The sequence below is a fragment of the Arachis stenosperma genome, chromosome 3 (assembly GCF_014773155.1).
Source record: "Arachis stenosperma cultivar V10309 chromosome 3, arast.V10309.gnm1.PFL2, whole genome shotgun sequence".
NCBI classification, from domain to species: domain Eukaryota; kingdom Viridiplantae; phylum Streptophyta; class Magnoliopsida; order Fabales; family Fabaceae; genus Arachis; species Arachis stenosperma.
In genome coordinates, this window is record NC_080379.1 from 32,253,611 (window position 1) to 32,275,776 (window position 22,166).

At 33.0% G+C, this 22,166-nt stretch overlaps 2 protein-coding genes across 2 annotated transcripts; one reads left to right on the forward strand and one right to left on the reverse strand.

Annotated features, from left to right (window-relative positions):
* Window positions 1–1,759: 1,759 nt before the first annotated feature.
* Window positions 1,760–3,399, forward strand: LOC130965839 (uncharacterized). The gene is made up of 2 exons (XM_057890602.1): window positions 1,760–2,231; window positions 2,513–3,399. Exons 1-2 carry the CDS (start codon window positions 1,760–1,762, stop codon window positions 3,397–3,399), a joined length of 1,359 nt encoding a protein of 452 aa, XP_057746585.1.
* Window positions 3,400–19,934: 16,535 nt separating this feature from the next.
* Window positions 19,935–20,741, reverse strand: LOC130965840 (uncharacterized). Its single transcript, XM_057890603.1, has one exon. The coding sequence runs from the start codon at window positions 20,739–20,741 to the stop codon at window positions 19,935–19,937; it is 807 nt and encodes a 268-aa protein (XP_057746586.1).
* Window positions 20,742–22,166: the final 1,425 nt, after the last annotated feature.

Consider the following 22,166-nt stretch of genomic DNA (forward strand, 5'->3'; position numbering starts at 1 on the left):
CCACCATACCACTTCAGAGCTCGAACTCATCGCCAAACCCTTCTCTCCTTTCTCTATCTGTCGCCCTCTCTGTCCGAGCTCGCTTTGTCGCTGTGGGTCGCGCCGCTTCGCTGCTCCTCGTCGTGGGTCATTGCCGCTTCGCTGCTCCTCGCCGTGGGTCGTCGCCGCTTCTCGGATCCTTGCCGTGGGTCCTCGCTGCTTCTCTCCTCCTCGTCGTTTCTCCTTCTCCCCTCCTCACTGGCGTCGTTTCTGCTTCTATGCTCCGCACTGTGTCTCACCATCATTGTTTCTCCGTCGTGGCTTCTCCCTTTCACGTGGAGTCTCGCAGTCGAAGCGGCTACCTTTTGTCGCGTCTCAAGTCTCTAGTCTCTGCTTCAACCATCGCAGGTCTCAGATCTCAAGTTTCAAGTCTCTTCTTCTCTGCTTCAAGCCTTCAACCCTCTCTGGTCTCAAGTCTTAGTCTCTAACACTCCTTGATTTTATTTCCCTGACTCTATCCCTCTGAAATTTCAAATTTATTCTGAACATGCATATGATGTATTATTGATGATTCTGCTGAATTTTGAGATATTAATGTTTTGAATTTTTATTTCAATTCAGTCTGTTCATATTGAATTAATTTACTAAAGATTGAGTTATAAATTCAATTGTTTAATTTATTAATTTAACTGAGATTGATGTTTAGATCCAACCTGTTGTATTTGTTTTGGTGAATTGTTGTTTTGCTGCTATTGATTCAAAATAAAAGCATTGCCACAATTCAGGATTGAATTTACTATATGGCTTCATATGATTTGGTTGAATTATGCTTCTGGTTCTGGATACATGTTTTGGATGTTTTGGTGAGTGACTTAATTGACTTAACAGAAGAAATTCACATACTGGAGAGTTGGAGTTTTTTTTAATAATTTTATTATATATTTAATGAAACCGGTTCAACTCCGATTGAACCTCGATTGGACCATTGAACCATTAAACCGGTCACCTGACCGGTTCAATGACCGGTCCGATTTTCACAACCTTGTTTATTAGATATAACTGATTAAACTGTGTTATTTTTGTCAAAATTAGTTTGGACAAACTGATTTGGCCAAAAAATCGATGAATTAAATCTTGAATCGATCTAAATTAATATTTTTTTATAAAAAATAATTACAATACCCTTATTATAAAAAATGACTAAAATACTCTTATATATATATATATATATATATATATATATATATATATATATATATTAATTTTGAGAACCTTCAATTATAACCCTTCTCTTTTCTTACTGTTGTCATGAGATTAAGATTTAGGGTTCTCAATATATATATATATATATATATATATATATATATATATATATATATATATATATATATATATATATATATATAATGAGTATTTTAGTTATTTTTTATAATAGGGATATTGTAGTTATTTTTTATAAAAAATATTAATTTAGATTGGCTTAAAATTTAGTTCATCGATTTTTTTACCAAATCGGTTTGTCCGATCTAATTATAACAGAAATAATTTGGACTGTGGTGAATTTAGGAAAAAATTGAAATGCTTGTCTCCCGTTTGTTGTTTCAATGTGTCACTAATATTGTAATGCATATTTTTTTTCGCAGATGTCTGAATATTTAATTATTCCAATATTTTATCATGGGAGAGATTTCAGAGAGATTCTGAGGGAGGTCTCTGTTACATGCATGGAAAAGTGAAGAGGTTTCTCCCGTTGGACCTGGATTATGTAAATTTTTTTGACATGGTGACACTGTTTAAGGAGTTGGGTTACACAGGGTATAAGGAGATATTTTGGCTTGATATGAGAGCACCCAACATGGAGGCTGGTCTTCATGCCATTAAGGGGGATATGGAGATTAATCAGATGAAGAAAAATAAACTTATAAATAGGGACACTGATAAATTGTATATTTATTTTAAACACCAAGTGGATATGCCTGAAGTAATTGAGGATGCTGTGGCTCCTAGGACTGTTGTGGTGAGTTCATCATCATCATCCTCCAATGATGGATACGAGACTATAGGGGATGAGCCCTACAAGCCTCCTCCTGGATATGAGACAGATGATAGTAGCAGTGATAAAGAAAAAAGAGCAAAAAAGCAAAAGAGGGGGCCAAAGAAATCAGTGTCAGGGAAGAGAAAAGTGGATGAAGAGGCTGCTGGTTATGAGACAGATGACAAGGGTAGTAATGAGGAACTTAGCAACACAGATGGTGAGGGGAGAAAAAGAGTCTCAACAAGAAAAAAAGTGGGGGTAATAAGGCTTCTTCATCTGGGATTGGTCCTAAAGTTTCACCAAAAACTGTTAAGAAGATTACATCTAAAAAGTATTCAGGTGTTAGAAGAAGACATATACTAAGGGATGAGTTGTCTGATGGAAATATGGAAGGCCAGAATTTTGGGCCTGGGTTGAATGTTGGGAGCCCAAGAAGGGGCTAGAAACCAAGCCCTGTAGATGGGACAAATGGTGGTGATAGAAATAATGTGGGTGAAGGGCTTCATGAGTTTGGTTCAGTTCCAACCAATGTGGAGATGGATAGTGACTATGAAAAGTCATATGAGTATGAGAGTGAGGCTTTCAATAGCCCAATCTCTTCAGTGGACGAGGGTAAGACAGCATATAATTCATTTGATGAAGATACTGAATATAGTGAGGTTGAGTTCAAGGTTAGACAGTTGTTCCCAACAATTGAGGTTTTTAAAAAGGCACTAAAAGACTACTTTGTTTATGAAGGAAAGGACGTCTTATACATTAAGAATGAGAAGTATAGACTGAGGGCAGCATGTGTAGCTGAGGGTTGTCCTTGGTTGATATTTACTTCTTGGAATTCTGCCATTAGATGTTTCCAAGTGAAGACCTTATTTGATGAGCATACTTGTGTTAGAGGCTATGGTAGTAACATGGCTGACCGTCAATGGGTGGCTGCAAAGATAATTAAAAAACTTCTCATTCAACTCGACATGAAACCAAGACATGCAATGGAGCATATAATAGAAGAGTACAATGTCCAGTTGAACCCAAGAATGATCGCAAAGGCACTTAAAGTTGCTAGGAAAGTTGTCATTGGTAATGCAAGGGAACAATATAAAAAGGTGCGTGATTATTTGAATGAACTCCATAGGAGTAATCCCAACTCAACAGTATTAGTGGAGTCAATTTCCCAGTCAAATTCTTTTCCACTGTTTGATAGGTTGTACATAAGCTTGGACGCATCAAAGAAGGGGTTTAAAGAGGGTTGCAGACCTCTTATCGGGCTAGACGGTTGTTTTCTAAAAGGGTACTATGGCGGCCAGCTCTTAAGTGCAGTGGGACAAGATGCCAATAACCATTTCTTCGTCATAGCCTTTGCAGTTGTTCTTAACGAATGTAAAGACACATGAAAATAATTTTTGATACTCTTACAAGAGGACTCGGGAGAAGTGACACAGTTTGGATAGAATTTCATTTCGGACCAGTAAAAGGTAACATGTCTAAATTCACTGTGTTTCTATTGGTTAATTGATGTTAAGGTTGATATTAACTTATATGAGTTTGATAGGTTATTACAGTGTTATGCATATCCTAGTGGTAGGTGCTCTGTTACTAGTTAAGTTCCAGCATAGGATATATGAGTTATTGTTACTAGTTAAGTTTCATAGTAGGTTGTATGAGTCATATGGGTGAATAATGATACCATTCTTGTACTCTGTTCTTATTTGGTGTTCATTTGTTTACTAATGTGAATTCATGATGCATGAAAGGTTTGGAGTTGGCCATAAAAGAAGTAATGTCTAATGCACACCACATGAACTATGTGCTTTATATTTTAAAAAAATTATAAAGCATTTCAAGAATTAGCAAACTAAACAATTGGTATGGGAATGCGCACGATGCACCACATTTCAAGAGTTCAACAGTGCTATGGAAAAAATGAAGAAAGTGAATATGAGAGCTTGGGAATATCTTCAAAGGTTTGAGCCTGCAGTGTGGACTAAGGCTTACTTCAGTCATGGTCCCAAAGTCGACAACATCACGAACAACATGTGCGAGGTGTGGAGCGCAAAGATTGTCGAATACCGTAGAAAACTAATTCTGACCATGTGTGAAAACTTACGGTGCTACCTAATAAGAAAAATGGCCACACACAAGAAGAAGCTGGAGGCTTATTTTAGTCTGTTGGCCCCAGTACAATAGAAGAAGCTGGATGAGTTTACAAAGTTTAGAGCCAATAAGTGAAGAGCAATTTAGAATGGAGACTACTGTATGCAAAATACATTTTATATCTATATATAAGTTTTTTGCTATTAAATCACTTCTGGTGACTACTATCATCTGAATTTGGTTTCATTATTATAGTGGATGCAACTTTTTTGTCAATCTTATTATATTTCTATTTTAAAAAAAGTTAAACTTTTATTTGGTTTTATTTTTATTTTTGGTTTAATTTTATTTGACTTTTTAGAACTTTTAGTCTTTATACCTTTGGAGAGGAATCACTATTAAAGTTGAAAAAATTTTATTTATTTCTTATTTATTATAAAATGTAATACTTGCATTATTGTTTTTGTTTGTTTGTATTTTTATTTTATTTAATTCTATTAAGTATTTTGTTTAATTGGTTTATTGTTATCTCTTTTGATTTTAAAGTTTAAATCTTGATTTGTAAACTTTTAATAATGATGAAGATGTGAAAAGTGATAAAAAAATTAAGGATTGAAAGCTATTTTATATTTAATATTATAATTTTTTATTATGTTGTTAAATTTGTAGTAATCTAATTTGTATTTTAATTTATCTATGAATTTTAAATTTTTGTCTTAATTTATATATGAATATGTAAAAATAAAATATTATTTAATTTTTACAGGGACGGATAAGAGTGAGACGGATACCCGCAGAGACGGATTAGGATACTACAGTTTACTACTCGTAGGTAATGATAGGATGGGTAGTACTTGAGTAAAAGGACGACGGGGTGGGGTCGGGTAGGACTAAAACCCGCCCCTACCCGCCCCACTGCCATCATTAACCTCATATTTCCACTTACATATCTCATTGATATTTTTAATTATCACTATTATATCTAGGTTTGTGTTACGGACTCGGTTTCTAGCCTCAAAGGTCCATGTACAAAATTCGATAAAACACCTTTATTTTCACACGGGTCCAAGATCCAAAGCTCCTAATAACTTATAATCAGCACATTCTTAACTGACATTTGAATTCAAATATCCTTCATCTCCTAACAATTCGGGAGATATGATAAGCGACCAAATCTATATAAAGAGAACTCACCAGCTTCTCTAAATATGATACACACACTTTCACTAATAATTAGGGGTGGCAAACGGGTCTAAATCCGTCGGGTCGGCCCGCATAACCCGCCAAAAAAGGCAGGCTGGGCTGAAAAATTGGGACCGCCAAATAGCAAAAACCCGCCTAACCCGCACCGCTTAAACCGCGAGGTTTGGCGGGCTTTGGCGGGGTGGGGCGGGCTTCCCCGCCGGGCTAAGGTTTTTTTTAGTGAGGGAGTATTTTTGTAATTTTTTGCCAAAACCTAACTTCCCCCAACCTAACTTACAAGAGTATGAAGATAAAAATTGAGTATTTTGAATTATGTTTATGTTATTTTAGAGACAATATTTATAATTATGTTTTGGATTATGTTTATTTTGCTTTGGAGAGAATATTTATACTTATATTTTGAATGAAAATTTGATTTATAATTATATTTATTAGATATTTATAATTACAAAGACTTTAATGTTTGTTAATATAAAAAATATAATTTTTTATGCCATTAGAAATTATAAATTTATTAATATGGTTGTGAAATTATATATATTACTTAGTAGTTAATAGTAAAAAAAAAAGAGGAGCTTTGGCAGGTTTAGCCCGCCAGCCCCCCAGCTCGCAATTAGGCAGGGCGGGTTAGGATTCTAGGACCGCTTCACTAGGCGGGGCGGGCCAGCCCGCCAAAGGGCGGGCTTCTGGCAGAGCGGGACGGGACGGGGCGGGGCGGACTTCCCCGCTTGCCATCCCTACTAATAACCCTACCTATGAGATACATTATATCTTAATCGTCGGAGTATCTTTATAGGTCAGTCCCGTCATTTCACATCCAAACTTGGAAACCAAGACCAGCTCAAAACACAATAATTTTCGATATTTTAGATAACTCACTAACAATTGGTTTATTAAACTTTTTACTTTTCAAAAATAATTAACTAAAGTTGTCGTTTAAAAGTTACCTTTTTTAAGAGTTATGTTTGGTAAATTATATAAAAGTCACCTTCAATAAATATGACTATAACAATTACATTTGATAAAATATTATTTTTAAAATAATTTTAATATATATAAATATAATAAAAAATAAATATCATTAATATATAAAATTATATTAAATTTTTTTATAATACAAATAAACTTTAAACAATAATTCTTTAAATACTTTCAAAAATATTACTCTTAACTTTTAATATTATAAGCACAAACATATAAAATAAAATATTTATCTTTTCAAAAATACAATATTTTCTCAAAAAAACCAAACCTCAATCCCTTATCTTTTGTCCGTTAATATTGCCTTTGATTTCATTCGTTATCGCCAACACTTTGTGATCCATTTCGCACAGCAGCTTAATGGTGGCAAATATATAGTGCCACAAATAGATAATGATAATTGTACAGTTGAGACAATGACACTAATATCCGGACAATGGTGGTTAGAGCTTTGACTTATATATTTAAAGTGTTAAAGAAAGGGATGCACTTTTTCCTTTATGAAAAATCACTTTATCCGATCAAAATTGCAATCTTTATTTTCTCATTAATTGTCATTGCGGGCCTCATGTACGGTGCTAATGCATGCATTTTGTGTTGGACAAAATTGGAGGAATCCAGGGGGAAGTTAATAATGCATGGTCTTTTAGAATTTTTTAAAATATATTGAACCTTTTGGTAACAATTGATCCAATAAAGGAAAGTTACGTTTAATTGAAGGGTGGATATATGATACAACACTTGGTCATCCTTTTATAATGATGAAATGAATTGCATGCAATCAACGCAAGCTGATGATAGTTATAGCTTTATACGCAAAATAATAATAGGTCAAATCTATGACAGAATTTCGGGTATACTCTAGATGGTGATCAACGTAATCATCAGAAATAACTAGTTGCTTATTATATATAGATAGATTTGTAATAATTTTTTTACGAATTGTTGCTTGAATGAGTCTTTTATAAAGTGTCGGTTTTTTTTTTTTTTTTTTTGGTGATGGAATATAGAGAAAGAACACTGATCCGGCGTCCAACAACTCCATCACTTTGAATCAGTTTCAAGTTCAACTCACACCATGTGTGATCGGTGGTAGAGTTTGAGAAAAATGTTTGGGGCCTATAAACTTCAAAACATAAATTATATAATGATAACAAAATTGAACGAGTTTGGTTAAACAATTGTATTTACTATTTAGAAAAGTGTAGGTAGATAACAACATTGTTAAATAATGTGAATAATAGAATTAAAAAAATAAATTAATTCTAAATTTAATAAATGGTATAGTGTGTTTTAATTGAATTGGACTAATTTTTAGACTCATTATTTATATTATTTAAAAAAAATTATTGATTATCTAACCTAATCCATTGTATTTTTGCCCTTATCTTCATAATTCAATGCGCTTCTGTCTTAATTGTTATTTGTACTTTTATCTTAATTAGACAGAATGTTCTTTGTACCTTTACTTAAGATACTGTAGAGTATTCATATGCGGCTAAAAAGTTTCTATGTGAGTTTACGTTTTATTTTATTTTTAAATTTTTAAAGAGTAATTTGCGGGGATGAATTGTATTTTGATTTTTTAAACTTTAAAAAATAAATTTGCCGGCTGAATTTTCAAAATGCATGCCGGGGGCAGGGGGCTCATTTTGAAAAAGTGAATATATAGGGGTGAATTGTATTTAAAAATATTATTTACAACGAGAGGGAGTGGCATTAATTAAAATGTATATTATAATGGTTAAATTTTAACATAAATATTTAAGAGTATAAAATTTGTATGTGATTTTTTTTGTTTTACAATATCGTTTTTGTTTCTAACGTTTTTGTCCTATTTAAGTCCCTAACGTTTTAAAATTATCTCAATTTTATTCCACCGTCAATTCTGTTGACCGATCCTAATGGCAGAATAACATTGAGTCAATTTTAAAACGTTAAGGACTTAAATAGGACGACTGAAACGTTAGGGACAAGTTTGAAACTTATCCCAAACGTTGAGGACAAAAACGATACTTTACTCTATTACTTAATAATATATTAATATTGATAATAAATAAATAAAAATTATTTAATATTAAATATTTTTATATTATTTATTTTTTATATATTTTGATATATTTATAAGACTTTTTTTATATACTATATGTTTGTCTTTGTTTAAAATTTCTGACAATAATAAAAAATTTATTTTTTGATTTTTTATTATTTTTGCGTTTCGCGCCATGAACGGTAATAATTTTATTTTTTATGTACAATTATCATAAATATAACCTGTTTAAAACTAAATAAAAATTAATGAAAACTAAATATGTTATTGAAATTAAAAATACTAAAATAATCTTGTCGCAAGAAAATTATACACTAATCAAGACACTAGACCCTACAGGTCTTTGTAGTCTTCGTCGTCCTCATGATAGTCTCGCTATTGATCCCGAAACGATGACACTATTATAGGAGTTGATGTCTGGGCAGTGCAAGTGTAGATGAAAATGTGCTGCCTCCAGCACCATTGCCCTCTGCATGCATCTACTCATAGTAGATGTCCATTTGCCACTACATGCGCTGTATGTGTTGTAATTCCTCTTTGAGCTCTTGCCGTATGGATTCCAATTCCGTATCCCAAATATCCTATACTAGCATTCATGCAAGGAGTTTCTCATACCTCTGCTCAACTAAATGGAACTGCTGACCCTAATCTTGCAGGTTCTAGATCAGGCTTTAGACCTACTCACGTAAATCCACTACTCCTTGTATGCGGATCTATAGGGCTAGTGGTCGAGGCCGAAGAAGCCTTAAAGGTAGACGTGCATAAGTTGTTGGTAAAAAATGACCCGATTTTGTAGATACAGTTTTTCTGTGGCTCAGATGTGGCCTGACGCCACATGGCATCAGGATCCATCATAAAAGGTTGGTCCACTAGAGTTTGTGCCTGTAAACTTGAAGGCGTAGTAGATATAGAGGGCAATTTGGGTACTTGGGGGCGGGTTGAATCACCTGCCCTCTACCCCGACCTCGACGACAACTCTCGACATTATCTTTGCTGGTCATATCTACCTGAATCAATAATTAAAATAATCAAAAAAAATTGTTAAACTTGTTAGAAATTTCAGCAGAATTTTTTCTTAATCTAGAGACCTCCTTAAAAAATTCTCAGTTTTCACAGTTTAAACAGTTACAATTGTGTATTTAAATAAACAACCAACACATCCTTGTTCAACTTTTTAAAAATTTCAGCAGAATTTCGCCTATTATTAATTATGATCTACGCTTAATGTAATTTTTAACTTTTTACAAACCAAAATATGCCTTTAAACAATTTTAAACAAAAATTCAGTAGAATTTTTTTTAAATTCAGAGACATCAACCAAAAATATTTTCACTTTTCAAATAGATATAATTGCAATCATGTATTAAAATAAAGAAACATTCAAGTAAACACATAACCATAGCCATTCTAGTGTGCAATCTTTTATTACTCAACAATTTTTAGCAAATAAGAATTTTGGAAATACCACAGACAACCTTCTCCCACTTTTATCTTAAAATTCAATCATAAGAAAATAAGTTTGGCGTAAAACTTAAGCAATTTAACAAGTTAATAGATAGAAAACCAACTTTAGAGCTGCACAAATAATCTACGTATATAAGCAACACAAAATTAGTAAAATATTTATTTAAAAAAACTAATTTATCTAATTAATTAACTTAATTTATAACTTACCCAACGTAAACCCTAACCACATTTCATAAAATAATTAAATTTTTAATTAGACAAGATTAATCTAAAATATACCCTAACAACACATTTCATAAAAAAAAATTAATAAATAAAATTAATAAAAATCCTAATTAACCCTAAATTAACTTTACCTAAATTCAACCCTAAATTACTCTAACTTCAACCCTAAACTAAATCCAACCTCATTTAATAAAGAATTTAATAATAATTTTAGTAAAATACTAAATTAATAAAAAATAAAAAAACTAATTTATCTAGATAATTATCTTAATTTACAAATTTACTTAGCCTAACCTTATTTAATTTTCTAATTAACTTAATTTAATCAAAATTTCACTAAATTACTAAATTACTAAAACATTAAAAAAAACTAATTTACCTAATTAATGAACTTAATTTAAAACTTACCTAACCTAAATCCTAACCACAAATTTTATACAATAATTAAATTTTTAATTAGACTAAATTAATCTAAAAAATATCGTAATCACACATCTCATAAAAAAATTAAATAAAAAATTCAATAAAACTTATAATAATGCCTTAAATTAACAAAAAAAATGTGTAAGAAAACATGGTTGAAAGAAAATTTAGCTCTCGTGGTGGTGGGGTAGGATAAAATCTATTTAAGTAAAATAGGATTTAGGATATTTCTTTTATTCAGAAAAAGTAGAGAAAATGCTTACCTCTGGCGCGGCAAACCTCGGCAACGACAATAGCGGCATAGTGGAGACCTCCAATGACGACGACATAGTAGCGGTGGCAGAAGGAGACACGAAAGAGCTTGCGGCAGCGACGGAGTAGAGCTTGCGGGAGGAACCTTTAAAAATACAACAGCGGCGACGAAAGAGACGAGAGGGGGAGAGAAGAGAGAAGTGTAACACCCTACCACACTGAGACTTACGCTTAAGCCATAAAATAGAGGTGGTATAGTATTACGACCTCTAAAATAAAATATACATACATAATATACTTGGAAGAATATAATATTCGAGGAGTCTTGAAAGAAAAGTTGAACAACAGAAACTGAGTCGCACTTAAAACTTTAGAGCGTAGATATCAGAAAGCAGATGAAACAATATACATTTATATAGATAGAATTCCAACAAAATACAGAGCCAACCCCTAACACGACCCGCGAAGTAAGGCCGACTAGGATACACACACACACACACACACACACACACAACCCTAATATACCGAATACCTATCATTGACAATTTATTTCACCAAGTCAACCTCTAAGAGGGATAAGTATAAAAATACAAGATGCATAATTAATATACATATAAGAACATAAATAAAATACAACCCTGAGTCCGAAAAGCTCTTTGCTTTCAACGAGTCTCCAGAATGCTGAGTGCGGTGCCTCACATCTTACATCTGAAAACAATAAATATGTATAGAATGAGAACCGGAGGTTCTCAGTATGGTAGTGGTGCCCATATACATAATATATAAGGTCTCGGAAAAACCAGAGGCAATCCTAAAATTTCGACACTCAAATTTAAAACTTAAGAATTAAAACTGAAAACCATAAGCAGGGTAGTTGTCTAAGGCTCTTAATTCAAATTCCTTTCTAACTTAATCCCTCAAATCCCTCCCTATCTTCCAATCCTCCGAAATTTCGGTGCACAGACAAACAATACAGACAAAACAAACACAAATAGAATACAGATACATCAGTAAGTAAATATAGCAGATAAGCATAATAATCATGTAGGCAAACCCAATTAAGAGCATAATCAAACAAAACAAACATATGCATATGATGTATGCTTGCCATATGACTGATGATATCATCTGTCGATTGTACAGCCAAACCTGACATATCCGGTAGCGAACCCTGGACATAACAACACAAACATGTAACATGTATTACTCGTCTCCCCGTGCCGATGTTTCACCGAACCCAGAATAGGTATTACTCGTCTACTCAGGTAGATGCCTCAAACCATAACCCTGGTAGGAATTACTCGTCTATCCACAGGCCGTGACTCGGATAGGAATTACTCGTCTATCCCCGGGTAAGAATTACTCGTCTACCCATAAAAATCGCATCTCAGATAGGAATTACTTGTCTATCCTCAAAATCTCATCTCGAATAGAAATTACTCATCTATCCACAAAATCATAACTAAGATAGGGATTACTCGTCTATTTTCAAAACCATTAGTCCATTACCCATCATCTGATATATATATTCATACATAATTCTCATCAACATCGCATCATTTTCAATCATTCTTCTTCCTCATCTCATACCCGGAGCAAGTGGACAACGCCACTACCTACTATCTGAGGGGTCACATATATGTCAATCATAGTCACTTTTACTCTCAACTTCATTCACAATATTATTCCAATTCATATCTCATCAACATTTCCTCATTCTTAATCATGTCATATTCATTATTTTCAACAATTCATCGCAAAGCTCAGCATTTCCGCATTTCTCAACATACATCACCCATTCACAATCTTTCTTTACCTCTAAGTTATTGTTCTCTTGAGGTCCAACTCACTCATTATAACTGAAACTAAGTTTTAGGGTCTTAGAGAGTAAAAATAGAGGTTTAGAAATTTGAAATTACGTTTAAATCACAAAAACTCAATGTTGCTGAAAATAGGGTCCCGCGTACGCATGCCATGTTCCGCGTACACGAGTGTCTCATTTTTCCCATGCCGTGTGCATGGCACTTGTCCACGTATGTGAGGGTGCTGGGTAGATGTGAATGGCCGCGTACGCAACCATATGTCGTACGTGCCCCCTTTCCTTTTCTTAAAAAGTTGCTAATGCTGCATAATTCACATTTTACATACCAAACTTTCGACGCGCATAACTTTTTCGTTAAAAATAATTTTTCATTTGTTCTTTAAACGACGTACACTTTACGGACCCAATTTTAATATAAAACAAGTTTTAGAGAAATCGAGAGTCTGAAAGCCAAGTTATGGCTCGTCGAAATTTGGCCAAAAACCAACTTTTGCTTAAAAATCTCAAACTTCTATTTTCACAATTTTCCATTTCAAAAACCAAGGTTTCTTAACCCAAAACAACCTAAATTCCAATTGAAATCCTTCCATACTCTTATCACCCCTTTCTCAACATATCAATGTCTAGTCCTATCAATTTCAATCCAACAAATTCATAATCAACCAACATTATTCATGAATTAACAATCAATTATTATCATCATTCGTAATCATTATCAAAACTCATCAACAATCAATTGGTTTACCACATTCTCATCATAGGCTCAACATTCACATTCAATATCCTCATTAATCATCATCAAATCACCAACATTCACAATTCATCATCAATCATCAACTTTTGTATTAAAATTGCTAACTTTTAACATACATGCATGCTTCAACCTATTTTACGGTCCATTAGACTAAGTTTTCACAAGACATTATATATTATTTATGAAAAACCAGAATCATACCTTGACCGATTCCTTGTAAAGCCACAAAGCACTTCAAAATCCTCCTTACCACAAGTCCCAAGCTCCAATTCACCACTCACCAAGTTCAATCTAGCACCCAACACCACCAATTACTTCAAACGTCAAGCATTTAATCTAACAACATACAATTTCATCATAATTCAACATAGGACTTATTAAATTGAAAAATTCACCAAGGATTGAGAGCTCCTTACTTCACCCATGGCCAAATGGGACAATACCCAAGAATATCCGCAAGCTAGAGTTCACCTAAACCATTAAATCACATAATTTTTCAATTATCAAAACCTAAATCACAAACTAAAAAGGGGAGAATTGGGTGAGAAAACATGATTCTCTTACCAAATTGTTTGGTGAATTTTATAGAATTACAAGATAGACACGTGGCCGCTGACAGCTCATCAATCGAAACTCTAGATTAAAAGTTACGTTAGATTGAAGATTTGGGTGAGAGTTTGGGTTTCACATGCGTTCTTCCTCCCTCCATTGATTGTTCAATGTGTTTCTTTATTTTGGAGAAGGAAAAGAGCCGATGCTCTTAATATATGGTGAGTTAAGTTGGGCCTTAGCCCATTATGGGTCCGGTTTGTTCGGTTCGATCCGTTCGGTTTAATTTTGGGCCAAAATCTTTTAAATTGATGTCAAAATTCATATTTTAATTATTTCTTCTTTATTAAACTATAAAATTTAATTTTTTAATTTTTTTAAATAATAATTAATTTATTGACTAATTATTTACTAATTTTACGAGTTTTAAAAAAAGGGAAGAGAGAGTGAAGGTTCGCACAATAAAAGGGAAGGGGCTCACGTTTCAAATTTACATCAAATTTACCGTCGAAAAAATACGACGAAAAAAATTCAACGGTAACCATATGACAATTACCAAAACAAAACATTTCATTGTTAAAGGTTACTATCATATTTTTTTCTGTTAGTAAATTCGATGGTAATATTAACACTGTTAAATTTTTTACTTACGCTAAAACTTACTGTTGGATTTTGGGCTGGATTGCCCAATTCGAAATTAATTTTTTGGCTAGACAAAATATGATTACAATCTCACGTAAATGTCGACGTTAAAGGCACTGGTAACGTCCCACAAAAAATTGGATGATAATTAACAAATTTTTTTTAGTAATGAATTAAAGAAAAACTTTAAATTGATAAAAAAAACCCGAAATCATCAAAACTTATAACTTTAAATCTCAATGTATGCGATTACTCCCAATTCAAAGTATAAATTTATGACAATCAACTACGTAAACATATAAGAAGAATATTTGGGAACCAATAATTTTTGTGTTTTGTAACCATTAATTGGCCATCAATAATATTTTTAATGGTATAAGATTATATCTAATAGTGGAAGATCAATCAATTTTGTTTTGATGGTTAAGTACTGGTTACAAAACACAAAAATTGTTGGCCCTAAACTTTTTCAACATATAATTCTATTCAAAATCAATTCTTATGATTTTTGGAAGCTCCTAAATCCTTATTAATATATTGTATCCAAAACCTTTTTTGTCAATATACTACCTATTTGTTTTTTAAATTATTCCACGCATCAATACAAAATATAAACATTGATCGATCAAAATATAAACATTTTATTCCTAAAAAAGAAAGATCAAAATAACATAAGCAAGTGTCGGAGTTCGAATCCCGTCTTGTGCATGCAGCAACCTATTGGGCAGCGACAAACCTTTAAATGGAACTCAGTACTGCGGCGGATTAGTCCTTGACCTACCGAGTTGAGGGATACCGTGGAAAACAAAAAAAAAAACATAATTGATCTTTTTTAATAATTCAGTCTTGGAATGTTTTGATACTACTTGTTAAAATTTTTTGAATTTTTTAACTCCTAGATCATCTATAATAAATCGTTAAAAAAAATATATAATAAAAAAAATATACCTGAATTTGTGAGTATAATTAAAAGAATTTAGCTCTCATAATTTTTTGATCTTTCTCAACCAACACTTATCGAATTTTTATTTTAGGCTGAATAGTAACTATCTAATGAAATAAGAGCAGCAAAATAATTTTAGTATATTAAGAATTAAAATTTTAAAACTCTATTTAAACTTAATTATTGATTTCTATTATTAAACTCTAAAGATTCAAGTAAAATAGAATAATATTTAGTTTTATTCTTTTTTAAATTCAAATAAAAATTAATAATAACTTATTCTATTTAATATATATAACAATAAATAAAAATATCTATATAAATTATATAATATAAAATAATTAATATAATTATAATCAATTATATGTATTGATTATAAATAAATTAAAAAATTATAATTTCCTAACAAATGAATGTATTGTTACTTGATATATGTTGAGTAACTGTTTACGTAATTTACTATCTTTTGGTTATTGTACAATGAATGTTGGAGATTCAACCAGACGGATGCTTAATTTTCTTATTTATCATATTATTTTTTTAAAATTTTTTTATTTAAATTATTTAAATATAATATTTGCAAAAATTTATAAACAATAGAATATTTTTTGGATACAGTGCCAAAACATATGTTAAAGGCACATCTAAGTTACACTGCACTCTGGATATAAAATGAACATTTAAAGTATATAAATCGAATACTGTGTACTCAGAGATATGTTGTAAGTATAATATCCACACTTCAATTGGTCCTAGGATTACTCACTCATATAAATGACGCTATCATATTTTTCATCTCTCAACTTCACCAACACTCATATGAAATAATAAAACAAAGAAAGACTTCACATAATCATATCTTTTTTCATTTTATGGAACATACATACAATACACAAGACATATGTGCCTTTATATAGGCAATGCTTCCTACTAAAATAATAATTTATGAATCACAAATCAATTTTGTAATGACTATCATGCTATGAGTTGTCTTCATGAATCTTCCTTCAACTTATATTTATGTAGTTTCTATAATCTTCTAATTTAGGTTGCTTGGTCTTCAATTTCAAATCAATTTGATTTTGAATGTCTTCAATGTTGTAGAATGTTGTAATTGTACTATTCTCTTAAATGTTCTTCAAAAATCTTCAAGCTTCCAATATGTTAGCTTCTAGCAATATCTAGCAAATTGATGATTATTGTATTCAACTAAAACTTTGCTTCTTCTTTGACCATTTTTCATGAAGATTCTAGTTCATGCAAGTTGATTTAAAATTTTTAATCAACATTGCCTCCCTTAAATTAAACTTGCAAAATTAATCATTCCAAGCAACTTCTTCAATTTGGAAAATAACTCGGTCTTTAATGGCTTTGTAAATATATCAGCAACTTGTTCTTCAGTTGGACAATACTCGATCACAACTTCTTCCTCATTTACCAACTCTCTGATTTTATGAACCCGAATATCAATATGCTTCGATCTTCCATGGAATACTGGATTTTTGCAAAGTGCAATAGCTGACTTGTTATCGCAAAATATTGTTGTTGGAGTACTTTGTTTCTCGTTCAATTCCTCAAGAATTCTTCTTAGCCAAACTGCTTGTGTTGCACAACTTGCTGCTGCTATATATTCTGCTTCTGCTGTAGATAGTGCTACTACTGGTTGTTTCTTTGACGACCATAAAATTGCACCAGAACCAAGATGAAATATAAACCCTGAAATACTTTTTCTTGTTTCTATATCTCCGGCCCAATCACTATCAGTGTAGCCAACAAGGTTTACTTCGTTAGTATTCTCATAATAAATTCCATCATTTAAAGTACCTTTGATATATCGAAGAATTCTCTTTGCCGCTTGCAAATGGTTGGTACAAGGCTCCTCCATAAATCTGCTAAGCAAACCAACTCCAAACACAATATCTGGTCTAGTTGCAGTCAAGTACCTTAGACTTTCAATCAAGCTTTTGTAGTATGTATGATTTACTGCTCCTCCTTTATCTTCTCTCAGCAATTTGAACTTCTCTTCGACTGGAGTAGAAACTGGCTTTGAATGTTCCATTTGAAATTTCTTCAAAATATCATTTACATATTTCTTCTGAGAAATGAAAATACCATCATCTCTTTGAACCACTTCAATGCCAAAAAAGTAAGACATCAAACCCATATCTGTCATTTCAAAGTACTTTATCATAGCCTCCCTGAATTCTGCAATTATCTTCAAATTGTTGCCAGTAAAGATTAAATCATCAACATAAAGACACACGATCAAGATATCTCCAGGTTCAACGAACTTGATATAAAGAGTATATTCAAGTGGACATCTTTTGAAACCATTCTCAATAAAATAAGAATCAATCTTCTTGTACCATGCTCTTGGTGCTTGCTTTAGCCCATACAAAGGTTTCTTCAATTTGTAAACTTTATCTTCCTTTCCAAGAACTTCATATCCTGCAGGTTACTCAACATACACTTCTTTTTCTAAAGTGCCATTTAGAATTGCAGACTTAACATCCATTTGATGTATCTTCCACTTATTTTCAGCCGAGAGTGAAATAATCATACGAATAGTGTCTAATCTAGCAACAGGAGCAAATACTTCAAAATAATCGATACCTGGCTTTTGTTTGTATCCCTTAGCAACTAATCTTGCTTTGAAATGATCAACTTCACCACTGGGTTTGTACTTAGTCTTGTAAAGCCACTTTACTCCAATCGGCTTCTTATCTGCTGGTAAATATGTCAGCTCCCATGTGTCATTCTTTTCAATGGCATGAATCTCATCATCCATTGCTTTCTTCCAATTGTTATCTCTAGAGGCTTCTTCAAAGTTTAACTGCTCACAATCTGAAAATAGAGCAAAATTTATGATTTCTTCATCAGACGGATCATTGTCATTGCCAACCTCATAATCTGCTAATCTAGCTGGTAGTCTCTTCTCTCTTTGAGGTCTTCTAGATGATTCTGGTTGCTCGGTTGCATCAGGTTGTCTTTCTTCTTCATCATCACATGTATTTGAAATTATAATCGGATGCTTTTCTGTCTTTGTGTTCCAGTCCCATATGTCTTTCTCGTCGAACGTCACGTCTCTGCTGATGATCACTTTCTTTGATACTGGATTGTACAACTTGTATGCTTTTGAGTCTGTGCTATAGCCAATAAAGATACACTTCTCGCCTTTGTCATCTAACTTCTTCCTTAATTGATCTGGTACGTGGGCATAAGCAATACACCCAAAGACTCTGAAATGATGAATGGAAGGCCGCTTTCCACTCCAAGCTTCCTCTGGTGTTTTATCACGAACACTCTTTGTTGGACATCTGTTTAAAATATGAACTGTTGTTGCAACTGCTTCTGCCCAAAACTCTTTAGGCATTTGTTTTGACTTGAGCATGCATCTGACCATATCCATGATGGTTCTATTCTTTCTTTCAGCAACTCCATTTTGTTGAGGAGTGTATCTAGTTGTTAGTTGGTGTTGAATTCCGTGTTACTTAAAGTATTCTGAACACGCAAGATATTCTGTTCCTCTGTCTGTTCTGAGAATTTTGATTTTATAGCCGCTTTTTTTTCCGACAAATGCCTTGAATGTCTTAAAGACATCACATGCTTCTGATTTCTGCTTTAGAAAGTATACCATGCATATCTACTAAAATCATCAATAAAAGTGATAAAGTACCTGCTACCACCATTACTTGGAACTTCTACAGAACAGAGATCTGAATGCACAATTTCAAGTAATCTTCTAGCTCTCCATGACTTTCCTGTAGGGAATGGATCTTTGTGCTTCTTTCCCAGTTGACAAATCTCACAAACACAATTGGGAATATGAATCCGTGGTAGGCCAGAAACAAGTCCTTTTCTTGACAGGTAGTTTAGGCCAGAAAAATGAAAATGTCCAAACCGTATATGCCACAACCAATTATCATCAAGTATCACAGAACTCATGCAAGAGGGATTAACATGTTGAATTTTTAATGGAAACATTCTGTTTGAAGTCATCTTTGCTTTATCTATGAACCTTTCGTTGTTGTCAAACACAGTGTAATATCCATGATAAGTTATCATCTTATATCCCTTCTCAGATAATTTCCCCATACTCAGTAAATTGTAATAAAGTTCAGGAGCATAAAAAACATCAGAAATATAACTCAGAGAACCATCTTTCAATCTAACTGGTATGTTCCCTTTTCCTTCAATAGGGATCTTTGTACTATTACCAAACTTCAATAATAGTTTAACTGAATCATCTAATGAAGAAAATAACTCCTTTCTACCAGACATATGATTACTGCAAGCATTATCCAAGTACCATATATTTTCATCTTCAGCACATGAATTACTTGTAAAAAATAAAGTCTGAGTACCCGGATTGTCATCAGTATTTTGATGCTGATTTTCTACAACGTGTGCTTGATTGTTATTCACCATTTTGAATCTGCAATCTGCTGCTTTGTATCCATACTTTCCACAATGAAAGCAATTGAAATTGGTTCTTTTTTGATAAAAATTACCTCGACCTCTTCCTCAGTTGACAGACCTAAAATTCATTCCACCTCTTCCTTGATTAGGTGGTGTAAAATTATTGTAACTTCCTTGGTTGTAATTGCCACGACCTCTACCTCTGAAACTTCCTCTGCCTCTACTTTGAAAATTAAAACCATGACCTCGTCCTTTTTGTGTATGGCTTGATTCTGCAACGTTGTTGAAATTCACTCGGCTTTTCAGGGCTTCTTCGATTGATTTTTCTGATTTCTTCAGTATTCTACTGATGTGGCTTTCCATGGTTCCTTGCAACTCTGCAATCATCATGGTATCCATATCATAGGACTCCAGTATCGTAGTCACCACATGGTCATACTTCATCGGCATGGTGCGAAGAATTTTCTCAACTACTTTGCTATCGGGCATATCTTCTCCATAGACTCTCATCTTATTGACAAGGTCTGTAACATGAGTAAAATATTGCTCAACAGTTTCTGAGCTAGACATCTCGTACCTTTCATATTCTCTTCTCAAAGACTGTAGCTTTACTTTCTGAGCTTTATCTATGCCTTTGTATGGCAGCTTCAACGTGTTCCATGCTTCTTTTGCACTTTTGGCATTTGCTATTTTGCCAAACACCGTATAATCTACTCCTTGATGAATTTGAGATAGTGCCAATTGATCTCTCCTTTGTTGGGCAGCATCTGCTCCTTCTTGCGAACCCGATTCAATGAAGTTCCATAGGTTCTGGGCATTCAAATGGGTAGACATTAAAGTCTCCCAATAATTATAATCAAGTTTCCCATCTAACTTGGGACCGGACCACACAATGTTAAAAGTGTTTGCCATACCGACTCTATGAATAAACAACTATGTGAGAACTCTCTCACACCTCACAAAATCTCCAACACCAGACGCTGGATTAACCAGCTCTGATACCAAATGTAAGTATAATACCCACACTTCAATTGGCCTTAGGATCACTCACTCATATAAATGACGCTATCATATTTTTCATCTCTCAACTTCACCAACACTCATATGAAATAATAGAACAAAGAAGGACTTCACATAATCATATCTTTTTTCATTTTATGGAACATACATACAATACACAAGGCATATGTGCCTTTATATAGGCAATGCTTCCTACTAAAATAATAATTTATGAATCACAAATCAATTTTGTAATGACTACCATGCTATGAGTTGTCTTCATGAATCTTCCTTCAACTTATATTTATGTAGTTTCTATAATCTTCTAATTTAGGTTGCTTGGTCTTCAATTTCAATTCAATTTGATTTTGAATTTCTTCAATGTTGTAGAATATTGTAATTGTACTATTCTCTTGAATGTTCTTCAAAAATCTTCAAGCTTCCAATATGTTAGCTTCTAGCAATATCTAGCAAATTGATGATTATTGTATTCAACTAAAACTTTGCTTCTTCTTTGACCATTTTTCATGAAGATTCTAGTTCATGCAAGTTGATTTAAAATTTTTAATCAACATATGTTCATAAGCAAATTTTGGAAACAGTATCCGAAATATGTGTATATATCTCAATATTCAAAATACGTGTATTATTATAACGATTTAACTGTAATATTACGAGTAAATGGTTAAATTAGTCATAAAAGATCACTCGTTTTCTAAATTGATCCCAAAATATTTTAAATTAAATTCGTTCTTTAAAGATTTTAAATTAGTCATGTTAGTCCTTCCATCACTTTCTTTATCAATGGGGACAAAATTTACTAATGTGATACGTTAAGTGGTGCACGAAATTGCAATCACACTTTTGCAATCCCGCACAACTAACCAGCAAGTGCACTGGATCGTCCAAGTAATACCTTACGTGAGTAAGGGTCGATCCCACGGAGATTGTCGGCTTGAAGCAAGCTATGGTTATCTTGTAACTCTTAGTCAGGATATCAAAAATTATCAGGTTTAATTGTGAAAAGTAAAAGAACATGAAACAAGTACTTGTTTTGCAGTAATGGAGAACAGGTTGAGGTTTTGGAGATGCTCTATCTTCTGAACCTCTGCTTTCCTACTGTCTTCTTCTTCAAGCACGCTAGGCTCCTTCCATGGCAAGCTTTATGTAGGGTTTCACCGTTGTCAATGGCTACCTCCCATCCTCTCAGTGAAAATGTTCAACGCACCCTATCACGGCACGACTATTCAGCTGTCGGTTCTCGATCATGTCGGAATAGAATCTAGTGATTCTTTTGTGTCTGTCACTAACGCCCCACAATCGCGAGTTTGAAGCTTG

Coding starts and splice junctions, on each gene's coding strand:
- LOC130965839 (XM_057890602.1), top strand. CDS start 1,760: ATGGTGACACTGTTTAAGGAGTTGGGTTACACAGGGTATAAGGAGATA. Junction 2,232..2,512: donor GGAACTTAGCAACACAGATG/GTGAGGGGAGAA, acceptor ATGTGGGTGAAG/GGCTTCATGAGTTTGGTTCA.
- LOC130965840 (XM_057890603.1), bottom strand. CDS start 20,741: ATGGCAAACACTTTTAACATTGTGTGGTCCGGTCCCAAGTTAGATGGG.